This window comes from Bombina bombina, chromosome 3 (assembly GCF_027579735.1).
Source record: "Bombina bombina isolate aBomBom1 chromosome 3, aBomBom1.pri, whole genome shotgun sequence".
Classification (NCBI taxonomy): domain Eukaryota; kingdom Metazoa; phylum Chordata; class Amphibia; order Anura; family Bombinatoridae; genus Bombina; species Bombina bombina.
Genome location: NC_069501.1, coordinates 376,124,231 through 376,137,978, shown reverse-complemented (window position 1 = coordinate 376,137,978; position 13,748 = coordinate 376,124,231). Strand labels below are relative to the sequence as shown.

At 34.7% G+C, this 13,748-nt stretch overlaps 1 protein-coding gene across 1 annotated transcript in view; it reads right to left on the bottom strand.

Moving 5' to 3' along the window:
* The window catches only part of ADORA1 (adenosine A1 receptor), a 224,322-nt gene extending 215,305 nt beyond the window's left edge, over positions 1-9,017 (bottom strand). Inside the window, exons 1-2 of the mRNA XM_053706518.1 lie at positions 8,805-9,017; positions 3,533-3,905 (exon numbers count right to left, since the gene is read on the bottom strand). Coding sequence (XP_053562493.1) covers positions 3,533-3,867 — 335 coding nt within the window. The 5' untranslated portion in view covers positions 3,868-3,905; positions 8,805-9,017. The remainder of the gene's footprint in view (positions 1-3,532; positions 3,906-8,804) is intronic.
* Between the last annotated feature and the right edge of the window lie 4,731 nt (positions 9,018-13,748).

Sequence of the window (13,748 nt, the reverse complement as noted above, 5' to 3'; positions counted from 1 at the left end):
ATATTGTATCTGTATTTAAAAAAAACCAATGGTGAATTATATATATATTTATAATAAAATATCTACCTATCTATCTATATGTACATGAACATATACGTGTTAAACTACAAGTTACATAAACTATAACATTTAGCTAATTCTTTGCATGATTGAAGAGTACCAAATTAGTGCAATAGATTTGTGACTATAATTTCTAAACCTGAATATTATTTATCATTGGTTTTAATTAGATACACTTTGGGGCCAATTTATTAATGTGCGAGCGGACATGATACGATGTAGCGTATCATGTCCTTCGCACATCGATAAATGCCGACAGCATTTATCATTGCACAAGCAGTTCTTGTGAACTGCTTGTGCAATGCCGCCCCCTGCAGATTTGCGGCCAATCGGCTGCTAGCAGGGGGTGTCAATCAGCCCGATCGTATAAGATCGGGCGGATTGATGTCCGCAGCCTCAGAGCAGGCAGACAAGTTATGGTAATGATAATTCGGCCCCTTTGTATCAGGTCTCTTTATTGAGTGTTTTTTCCCCCACTGTTTAAGAAATGAAGTCCATGTCTCTTTAACTCCATACATAAAATAACACTCAACAGCACAACAAAGAGTCTCACTCTACAGATTTATATGGACATAACAGTCAATACTGGAGCGCACATAAGTGCATTTCAGTTTTTAATAGAATCCTTTTTGCATTACACATGTATTAGCAACAATGCTTCTTATAAAAGCTATGGCTGATTCAGTCAGGTTTTTATGCGCATGGGTACACAGAGCAAAGGGTCATTTTCAGCGCATATAAGACTCAAACTGTGTAATTAACGATACAATGTGAATGCAGGTGTGCATCTAGATATGCGCCATGTGCCTATATACTGAAAAGCTATCACTGGAATATTGCTTGCTTTTACTAGAAACATTTTTGGTAATACATGTGAATTGCTAAACATGCTTCTACTCTGATGCATTTAAAGGGACAGGAAAGTCAAAATTAAACTAACAAGAATCAGATATAGCATGTAATTTTAAGACACTTTTAAAATCACTTCTATTTTCAAATGGGCTTTGTTCATTTAGTATCCATTGTTGAAAATGAGTACGCACATATCCTACACTAGTGATTGGCTAACTAGATGTGTTCATCTAGCTGCCAGTAGAGCAATGCTGTTCCTTTGCTCAAAGGATAACAAGAGAATGAAGCATATTTGATAATAAAAGTACATTTGAAAATTGTTTCAAATTCTATGTTCTATCTGAATCATGAATGAAATGTTTGAGGTTTCCTGTCCCTTTAAAGGTAAATATGCATGGGTGCATTAAAATTTTTAAACAGAAGCATTTTAGCAAAAATGTTTCTAGTAAAACATATTATTGTTTTTCTGCGGCATGTGCACATCCTGTGAGGGTCCGTGAACCAGCATTGAATCACCACACCTTCGTATAGAGTCAGCGGTGACTTGCATGACACAAATTATATCTTCACAGAAGAAATACACACTACTTTCCCCTCTTTGAGCAGGCATGGTGTTTAAATACTGGTGCACGGCCCTCACAGGATATGCGCGTATGCCACAGAAAGACAGTAATAACTTTTACTAGAAGCATTTTTACTGATGGAAGTTTGACGCAAAAATACTTCTATTTCAAATTGAAATTAACCCATGCACATTTCATTTTTTACTTTTCTATCCCTTTTTTTTGACTATTATGTTCCTTTAAAGGGAAACATTTTCTTTTGTGATTCAGACAGAACATACAATATTAAAAACGTTTCCAATTTACTTCTATTATTAAATTAGCATCGTTCCCATGGTATTCTTTGTTAAAGAGATTCCTAGGTAGGTGTTTGCAGCACTACACTGCAGGAAATAGTGCTGCTATATAGTGCTCTTGCATATGTATAACATTTTTGCAAAACTGCTGCCATATAGTTCACCAGACATGTGCACACTCCTCAGCTTGCTTTCCTGTTTTTCAACAAAAGACATTAAAAGAACAAAAGAAAATCTCAAATTAGATAATAGAAGTAAAATAGAAAGTTGATTAAAAGTGCATGCTCTATCTGTATCATAAAAATAAAAAAACTGAGTTTCATGTTCCTTTAACTTTAATAAACAGGACCATAAAAAGTAAATTAATTTCTATTATTAACCCCTTATGTTTCCAAAATTCTGATTTCAAAGATGTAAATCTACAATTGTATTTAACTGTATATGTTTTCATATAGCTTCAAACAGCAGATGTCTTCATATAACATCTGTTCTTATAGTGTCAAGTATAAAATCCCGGGATTGCTCCAAAATTAAACTGCTGTCTCTGTGGAACAAGACCTATATTAAAATCAAACAATAATATCAGTAATGAAAGAGACACAGCATTACTGTTCTAAACCCAGCTTAGCTTAGTTCAAAGTCAAGTAAAAAAAAAGTTCCATGTTGAGAACAAGCATTAATTAGGGTTGTACTTGTGGTAATCTTACACTGTTTCAAAGCAAATGACTCTGTATTTCCAAAATTAAAGCTAAACCACAGACGCAATTGGATTGTACAATACTGCAGTTAGCCATATAATTATCAAAATATCTTAAAGGGATACAAAGATGCAATCAGACAACCCTGTAATGCATTAGAGCATTTTTTTCTTACGCCATTGTCTATAAACCTGTCTAGATTGTCAATAAACTACCATATGCTACCTCTGATTGGCTCAGCAGCCTTTTTCAGCTCTAGACCAGTAGTGCATTGACATTCAAGAGCTGACTTTACTGGAGTTTAACACATAAGTATAGGCAGACGGCAGTGCCAACTTATCCATCAGGCACAGTAATCACAGTGCCTACTGCCCACAATACAGTAGGAGCCCAAAAGATCTTTACATTTTCTTTTGAGATTTAAAATAAAAAATTTCCCCACATTCCTAATCCAGAAAGATGATATTTCTGATGATATTACTTAGAATATATCTCCTGAAGTCCTGAGCTTTGCTCCATGGTGGGGTCTCTCACAGTCTGCCACTCCCCACCTGCATTTGTCAGTTACACTGCCTATCAACACCACAGGCTCCGCCTTACATCATGGAGTGTGTTTTACAGTTGGGGGGCAAAGGGGGCCTCCTTTAGCAGCAAAGGTGCCCGGCCATAAGTGAGAAATGTATGATGCTGGATGGTAGAACCGCTTAGCCTCAGCACAGCCCACATCTTGCAGTAAGTGAGATAAATACTGCATTGGCATCAAGACAAATATAATCCAGCCTGGATTATAGTCATCATTATACCAAAGCAGTAATAAAATGTTTTTTAATATTTGTTTATTGAGAAAGGGGCCCCTAAAGGCAAAAGTTCCCAGGGCCCATGAAAGTCAAAATGTGGTTATGGTATAGTCATAAATGCAATACAAAAATGATCTAATTATACAAAGAAAACATCACTACCTTTAAAGTGAGTGAAAAGTAATTAATTAAAAACCTTAATAATAAAAAAACAATAATATAAAGTATATATTTTTAATTAGAGTAAATTAAAATAATCCACTAACCTTGTTGGGATCTTGACTCTAAGATACCTGTCCACTGCAATAGCCAGCAATGCCAATATAGAACTCTGAGTTAATATAAGAACAACGCAGGCACCAATTAAACAACTGTAAAATTCTGCTTCTAGTCCAATGCTAATTATGATGGCAAGTGGTATCACAAGAGCCCCTACTGCAATATCAGCTACAGCCAGGGACACAATGAATAAGAATGTTGTATCTCTTAAGGCTTGGTTAACAATCACTGCCCAGATCACCAGTATATTCCCAAGCACAGATACCAAGGCGATCAGCACTTCAAAAACAATGTAGACAGCTTGTGAGGCCGAGATTCCCATACTTCTTCAGCACAACGGAGGCTTTTTTATGCCTGGACCTGGAATGACATCATGCAAATAAATATTATATATGTGCTAAAGATGTTGGCAATAGACAAGAAAATAATGTAATTAAGAGTTATCCAAATGTATTTCGATTAATGTAATCACTATGTTCCCCATAGACAGAGCTTTCTCTCTAAATCTAGTAATTTCATGGAGATTGCATACATTGATGAATTGGTACCACAAAATGACACACATATGGAGGAAGCCATCTTGACTGCTCTCACTTTTAAAGGGTCAGGAAACCCAAAAATGTTCTTTCATGATTCAGATAGAGAATACAGTTTTAAAAAACATTCTGATTTACTTCTATTATCTAATTTGCTTCATTCTTTAAATATCCTTTGTTGAAGAAATAGCAATGCATATGAATGAGCCAATCATAAGAGGCATCTATGTGCAGCCTCCAATAAGCATCTACTGAGCCTATCTAGATATGCTTTTAAACAAAGGATATCAAAAGAATGAAGTAAATCAGATAAAAGAAGTAAATTGGAAAGTTGTTTAAAATTGCATGCTCTATCTAAATCATGAAAGAAAAAATATGGGTTTCATGTCCCTTTAAGGTTATAGATCCATATGTGAAATTAGTACATATGCACTTTAAAACTATATTTTTGGAGGGCCATAATAGTCTTAAAATGACATGCTTTAACACACAAGTGCATATGGCTGTTTAATTGTTAGATATAAATTAAATAATATATTAGCTTAGATTAAAACGTAGCTAACATTACAAATATGGAAAAAAGAACTTAAAGGGATATCTTATTGCCAAATTGACAGGCTCTAATTAGTTAGAACATATAACTTTTGTTTTATTGACCATAGATATCAATTTTTGCAACCTCTACAAATAGGTTAAACAAATACGTAAAGTCCGGCTTGAGAATGAGAAGCTGGTGATTGGCAGGGTCATGTGACTGCTTTATAGGAGTTATGCACATAGTTATCTAATTATTATAATTATCGTTATCATTATTGCAAAACTCACTAATGAATGAGTGCTTGTCATATGTGTATTAGAATTTTCATTTAAAGATTGAAAAGAAGATAAAATAATATTGTAACTCTCTAATGTGATTTTATATGCGCACACAAAACCCAGCTTGTCAAAATGCACCTTATATTCTTTATATAGTCAGGAGAGTTTTCTAACTTAAAGGGATAGGAAAGTCAAAAGTAAACTTGCATGATTCGGATAGAGCATATCATTTTAAGATACTTTTAATTTTGCTTCTATTTTCACATTTGCTTTATTCTCTTAGTATCCATTGTTGAAAAGAATACACAAATATCCTTCACAAGTGCTTACTGGTGCCTTCACAAATTTGTCTCTTGTGATAGGCTAACTGCCATGTTCCTTCAGCAAAGGATAACAAGAGAGTGAAACACATTTGATAATAAAAGTAAATTGGAAAGTTGATTAAAAATGTTCTATCCAAATCATGAAAGAAATTGTTGGGGTTTCCTTTCCTTTTAGGGTGAATAACATGCAGAAAATAAAAGATAAACATTGAGTAGTACTATGACAATACTCACTGGAAAAGCTGTTGCTTGTAATAAAGTCTACATATTTATTATATATCAAATAAATGTATTAAAACAGGAAAATATGGTTTTCTTAGGAACAGACATTTCAGATGTTTATCATCTCATGTTTAAATAACATCATTTTTAGTATTTTTGCTCTAATGGTGACAATTTAGAGGAGACAGTGGAGTATACAGTAATTTCACTGCTCTTTATTTCCTCATTGGAAGTGCTTTGATTTGCTGCTATATTAGAATTGGTATCATTTTGGTTTGTACAGTAACATTTTAACTGGATGTAGACAGACACAGGCAGATATTGGGACTCATACAGAAAGAGATACTTTGTGCATTGTCCCAATAAAAATTCATACTGTATATATGTAGCCATTTTACAAATTTGAGGGCAGTTGAAATGCTACAACTCCTAGTAAGGATACATAAAGTTGCTATTTGAAGATAGAGTTATTAGCAGTAAAAGCAATAACATGACGGTTTGAGCAAGTTATGGTCAAGTTAATAATACTTTACAGATCACCCTTAATTAAAGCTGAGTTAAATCAAACTATCATAATTGTAGTTATTAAACCAATAAAAACCATTTAAGTGAGTGCAGTGCATACATAAATGCTTGCAAACACATTTACTGATTGTTTCTAATGGTTACTTAATTTATTAACACCAAGTGATACATAGCAGTAAAAATCCTCCATAAAGCCCAAAGGTAATAATTGTTACAGAATGTCATAATAAATCATGACGTAATAATACAGCATTCTTTAGCATTTATGGGTGCGTAGATATATCCACACATAACACATGTAAAGGCTTTAAAAAAAAGGCTCAACAATTTTAAATTTAAAGGGACAGTTAACTCAACACTAAAGTTGTATGATTCAGATAGAGTATGTAATTTTGAACAACTTTTCCAATTTTATTCTTCTGGTATCCTTTGTTGAAAAGCTCAGGAGCAGCAACGCACTACTGGGAGCTAGCTGCTGATTGGTGGGTGCACATATATACCTCTTGTCATTGGCTCATCTGACGTGTTCAGCAAACACCCAGTAGTACGTTTTTGCTCATTCAACAAAGGATACAAAGAGAATGAAGCAAATCTAATAATAGAAGTAAATTATAAAGTTTTGCTATCAGACTCATGAAAGAAAAAAAATGGGCAGTTAAAAAAAATCTAAGGAGCAAACTACAGAATTTGTAGTAGCCAGGCAAGGATTTTTGGTTTAGGCATATACATAGACTACAATTATTATTTGTACACTTTTTTGCAAGTATTTCTTACTTGTTTTCCTTCTAAATATACATAGACTAATCTATAAAATAGGGAACTGGGGTAAAATGAGCTTTGCCTCCCAGCTGGCACCTGGATTTTGTCAAGCTCATGCAATAAAATAACAAAGATACTTAGTTTCAAGTTTTTTAAAGGGAAACTTTAAAGTAAAAATCACAAGCTCAAATTAGTTACTGCGTGCAATTTTTGGATTATTGACCATAACTATAAATTTAAAGGAGTTAAACACACAAGTAAAGTCCTGTTGTGGAGCTGAAATCATTGCAGTTCTTAAGCTATCTAGAGTCAGTAATTCAAAACTATATAATCTAAAGATGTTTTGTTTTTGCATCAATGATTTTAAGTTACCTGAAGGTGTTTTACTATTGTCATAAGGAATAAATACATAAATAAATAAATAAATAAATAAATAAATAGTGAAATCATTGGTAGACACCTATAGGTACCACTGTGTTTTATGCTCATTTTAAGGACTTTGAAAAATAAGCTGTAATAAAATTCTATATAAATCTCTGGATATCTATATATATATCTACGCACATACCAAACTATATACATATTTATATTGTATCCAGTTCTAATAAATCTAAAGATATCATTCCATTTTAAAAAATATTTTTCTTCCTACAACAATGTTTTTTGAAACAGTTGCAAATGTAAATTTATTTTTTAAAAATGAAACTAGATTTTTAGAAACTAAACTCCCAGTGCATTATCAACTTATTAGATAGAAATATAAATCAGTAAGATAAATTTGCTTCTGTGAGTTAATCAGTTTATTCATCTATATTTTATGTGAATGTGTCAGTAGGTTATGCTTTATCTATATGCAAAGATTTGATTTATTTTACTGTTTTTAGAAAAAAATGACATATCTCATATAATGTATTTCTGTATGTGTATATGACATTTTGCTCATAATATTATGAAAGCACAGGTCATCACTTAAGGTTAAATGAGAGTGAACGCAGAACCTGAACCACTCTGAAACACAACCTGGGTGGAAAAAGCATTGCTGAGCTGGCTATTTGTGTGCCCTTCAGCTATATTGAGACAGGGAATACATATACTGTATATTCTTATGTTAGCTAATGTGTATCTGCTTAACCAAGTCACCTTTGTAGGTTAAAATATTTCAATAAAGTTATTTAGATCCGCAATTGTAACAGTGAGTGCTGAGCATTTTGTTCTGTATAAACATACACACATCAGGCATGCATACAAACCTATATACATGCCCTGCCATGTGATCTTATAAATTGAGGTAATGTGTGCAGCTTTGCATAGCTGAAACATCTGTCCTCTGTTGCAGCCGATTCTGTGCAGCCTGTAGTCAATAGAGGGCATTATTCCTCTGCAATATAATCCTTACAGACAGCAGACTCATTTGAATGTAATGGCATTGTATATGTCTCCATATACCTGACTTTCTTTCTTACCTGTACTGACAGAGTTAATAAATTATGCATGAGCTTCTCCCTAATTTAAATATCTATATACACAGCAATAGATAGATATTTAAATTATATGATATTCATTTTTGCAATTTCTATTTGCAAATATTCCTTTTTACAGGAGGTATTTCTAATCATAATTTAACATAAAGTATATATGCATGTATTAACCAACAACCTTACTGACAAGGTAATATATATATATATATATATATATAATATAATATAATATTATAATATATATATATATATATATATAATATAAATATATAAATAATAAATAATTATGTATAAGGAATTAAATCATATTCCCACTGCATAGCTCAGTACCTCTGCTTTTTATTGTAGATCCATGTGTTATATAGTGCTTCTCTATAGGACTGAATCTGTACTGATATTAGGGGACTGCTGCTGCCTAGTGTGATGCTAGGGAGCTCAGGTGACTTGCAGTCCCGGGCAGTGCTTATAATGGCTTGTTATTCCTATAGTAAAGCATTAGCATTGTGTATGCAGCACGCATAGCTCTTTGTTATGGATAGTAATGAAGACTGACTAGCCAAGGAGGTGAACTTAATTAACTAAGTATAAGATTTCACTTACCAGAACTCTATCGTAATCCAGCTCTGCATGTTCAATCCCCTGGACCTCATGCGTTATGTCCATGCACAGCTTCATTCTTTTGTCCTTGGAAAGGTCCTGCAGTTTTTTCTCGTCCAAGTGTCATACACACTGCAGTGCAGGATGTCATCCAAAATGTACATTCCTCCCTAGAATATACCTCAGCCTACTCTGCTTCTGCAGCTTTTACCAGCTCCCAACAGTGTTGCAATCAATCAGTAATCACATGATCCTCGGTACTAGTCTCCAGAGATTTGCTTAAAGTGATAGGATCCTGCTACAGTGCTACCTTTATGTGTTGTTGGGCTTTTTCTCTCTCTAAAAACAACACAGAAAAGAAATGTGTGCATGAGAGATGGAAACACAGCACAGCTCATTAATATTAAAAGCTGTGGTTTCTGGCACTTTATCCCTGAGTGAATATCAGTGTGTTGCATATGGATCAAGCATCATCATGCAGACACACACCCAATACGCATATCTGTTCATTTAATGCATTACCATATAAAGATGAGGGCTAACCAAGGTGTTTTGTAACCCTGTTTTGGCATGAGACAAGGGGATGTGTATCATTATGCAAAATCACTGAGCCATACTTCCCAACTTTACAAGATGCCAAAGGATACTTTTTGGCATTAGTCACATGACTTACTGGTCTTAATGATGCAGTAACATTACTGAAACTTAGGGGCCAATTCTCTAAATCTTTCCAGATCAGACGTGATTTTTCATGTTGACCCTTGCAGGGGCTGCCATGGTGGAATTATTATATTTATGGGGAAGTCCCTGTAAGTGGTGAGATGGCTGCTATATAAAGTAATGGAGCTCGACAGAAAGGGACACCGCTCCGTAGAGCGACATTAGCAGGGGGGCATTTTAAAAATGAAATCCTGCAGCCGATATAAATCACATTATGCTGCTTTCTGCATATTGCATCTTACAATCGCTTCTATTTTTTATGCATGTGTTTTTCTATTAGGGTATATTGTATCTTGAGTGTTTTGAGAAAAGCTCACCACCTTCTAACTAATTACTCTGGGAATAGTGAGACAGTTTCATATAAACCCATGGAACGCTCAAGTTCAGCCCATTTTACGAAAAAAACAATTACACTTTGGGCCAGATTACAAGTGGAGCGCTAAATATCGCTTTGATGAAAGTGATATTTGTGCTCCACTGCTTATTACTAGCACACAATAATGTGCGCTGGTATTACAATTTTTTTTTTCACTTGGAAGCATTGCGCTCACAAGAGTGCGCTTCCATAGGCTCCTATGGGAACCTCGTTCTGATGCATCAGAGACGGCATCAGAAGTTTAGCACCAGCGAAGGGAGTAAGTCACGCAGCGATGGCAGCAAATATAAATATATATGTGAAAAAAACAACAAGAGTGCAAACTCCAACTCAAGGGAAATTTATTTTGACACAAAGTAAGCGCTACACTCTATGTACTTACTAAACGCGGTGAGGAATCCCTGGTACTGACCTAGCTAGCGGCATCTACTTTTGACCTCAGTGTTCCGGTTAAGATCACGATAACACACCAGTGACGATTATGGAGCCATAGAGAGACGTGTGAAATTATCCGCAGGAGCTCATTGGACTTCATTTCATGTCATGCTTTTTATCTACTGCTATTTAGTAAGTACATAGAGTGTAGCGCTTACTTTGTGTCAAAATACATTTCCCTTGAGTCGGAGTTTACGCTTTTGCTGTTGTTTTTTCACAGATTAATTGTCCCATACGAACGAAGGAAATATTGGTTAGAGGAGCAGCACCTGGCAATACGGATCACAGTTCTCTTTATATTGTCATATTTTCATCACAGCACCTTGATAAAAGGATTTTTGTCAAAGAACTCACACACTGGAGATCGGTATTGTTAAACTCTAAGTTCTTTGTAGCATTGCTACAATTAGTAATTTGTATCTATGCTTGGAATGGACTGATCTATTTTTCAGGACATTTTTCTCATGGCATTTTCCTGTTACATTTTATAATTGTTTTTTAATTGTATCTCCGAAGTTGCCTTTATCCATTTATTTATTTAGGTTGTCTCTGAATTAGTTACATTCATGCTGATAGTGATATACTGTATATGTATTTGTTAATATGTTACACACATATTATCACATAAATATATATGTATATAAGCATATACAGTACATAATATATTTACAGGGAACGCACAGTTCTCATTGATCGCAATGTAAAGGCACTTTTCAGTACCGTTATTTTTCTAGCACCCTACTCCCACCAACTTTAACCTCAAATACTGCCTAGTGCAGTAATTTTATTAAATAAATAAAGATGCTGCTATCTTTAGTTTTTAATAAACTACACTAGACAGTATTTTGTGCCAGATTTAAAAAAAATGTACCAGAGATCTGATCTCTTTTTAATTCTATAAGGGCTAATTGCTACCGCGAGTTTGCGGTAGCTTGTAATTGCCATTTAATTATCTTGCGCCCGCAAATGGGCACATTTGCCCGTTTGTGGGCTCGCTATAATTTATCGCTTCACTTGTAATCTAGCCCTATGTATTTTGCACTTATGAGTACAAATTTCTATGTGTTGTTTGCATAACCAGTGTATTTAAATTACAATTTACACAGTGCATATTTAAAAGTACAAAAAAATAAATAAATTGTTCTTTCATCATTCAGACAGAAAATGATTTTAAACATCTTTTCCATTTTACTTCTCTTATCTAATTTACTTCATTTTCTTTATATCCTTAAATGAAAAGCCTACCTCGGTAGGCTCAGGAACAGCTGCATTTCTGGGAACTAGCTGCCAATTGGTGATTGCACACAAATGACTATTAACAAACTTGAATCTGTGCAAAGGAGGGCTACCAAAATGGTACATGGTCTAAAAAAATAAAACTTACCAGGATAGGCTCAATGACCTAAATATGTATAGCTTAGAGGAGAGAAGGGATAGAGGTGATATGATAGCAACTTTCAAGTACATTAAAGGGTTTAGTAAAACTGAGGCTGTGGGCATTTTACATAAAATGGAAAATTCAAGAACAAGGGGTCATGAGCTCAAGCTAAAGGGTAGTAGATTCAGGAGTAATTTGAAGAAGCACTTCTTTACAGAAAGAGTGATTGATTTATGGAATAAACTTCCTCAAGAGGTAGTAGCAACAAACACTGTGGGGGACTTTAAAAATGCATGGGACAAGCACAAGGCTATCCTACGAACTAGATAAGTTTATACTGTTAGGTAAGGTCGGGCAGACTTGCTGGGCCTATGGCTCTTATCTGCCGTCAATATCTATGTTTCTATGTTTCTATGTTATTGGTTCACCAGAAGTGTTCATTTAGCAAAGGATATCATGAGAATGAATCAAATTTGATAATAGAAGCACATTGGAAATTCACATGTTCTATCTGAATCATGAAAGAAACATTTTGGGTTTTATGTCCCTATAATACCATTTATTCCTGTGTAATTTACATACCAATTTTACATTTTTGATAAAATATGATTTTTGGTAAAGGATTTTGTTATGATTTTTTATGCACATTAACAATACATTTTTTCCTGCACATTTTTATGTGAATGATTAGATTATTTGTGTTCTATGATTGTTAAATTACGAATTTAAAGGGACACTAAACCCAATTTTGTTTCTTTCACAATTCAGATAGAGCATACAATTTTAAGCAACTTTCTAATGTACTCCTATTATCAAATTGTCTTTGTTCTCTTGCTATCTGTATTTGAAAAGCAGGAATGTAAACCTTAGGAGCCGACCCTTTTTAGGTTCAACACTCTGCATAGCGCTTGCTTATTGGCTCCCAAGCTTTGCATTCCTACTTTTTCAAATAAAGACAGCAAAAGAACAATGAAAAAATGATAATCTGAGAAAATTAAAAAGTTGCTTAAAATTGCATGCTCTATCTGAATCATTAAAAAAAATTGGCTTTAGTATCTGTTTAATTGTGCATTTTTGTAATGTATGCATCTCCTTCCCATACGAAAATGCAGTTTACGCCCCTTAGCGAGACACCCTGTTTTCAGGGTAAAAAGTGGCTTTATAGATTTCCACCAGGGAAAGAAAAGGGCTGATGAACATTCGTAAAGGATCTCACCAGCCCAGAGAGCTTTAGAGAATCAACCCCTTTGTGATATTTAACTATTTATCTATGATAGATAGATAGATAGATAGATAGATGATAGACGATAGATACATAGATAGATACACCCTGTTCCAAATTATTATGCAAATTCTATTTCAGTGTCACAAAGATTAATTTTTTTTTTTTTCGGTTCTACTCATGGATGGCATTGTGTCTCAGGGCTCTTTTGATCACTGAAAACAATCTCGGACACCTGTGATAATTAGATTGCCAGGTGAGCCCAATTAAAGGAAAAACTACTAAAGGAGGGTGTTCTACATTATTAAGCAGAGCACCATTTTCAAGCAATATGGGGAAGAAAAAGGACCTCTCTGTTGCCGAAAAGAGTGAAATAGTTCAATGCCTTGGATGAGGTATGAAAACATTAGATATTTCACGAAAACTTAAGCGTGATCATCGCACTATTAAGAGATTTGTGGCAGATTCAGAGCACAGACGGGTTCGTGCAGATAAAGGCACATTGAGGAAGATTTCTGCCAGATCCATGCATCGGATCAAGAGAGCTGCTGCTAAAATACCATTACATAGCAGCAAACAGATATTTGAAGCTGCTGGTGCCTCTGGAGTCCCACAGACATTAAGGTGTAGAGTCCTCCAGAGTCTTGCAGCTGTACATGAACCTTCCATTCGGCCACCACTAACCAATGCTAACAAGCAGAAACGGCTGCATTGGGCAGAAAAATACATGAAGACTAATTTTCAAACAGTCCTGTTCACTGATGAGTGCTGTCCAACCCTGGATGGTCCAGATGGATGGAGTAGTGGATGGTTGGG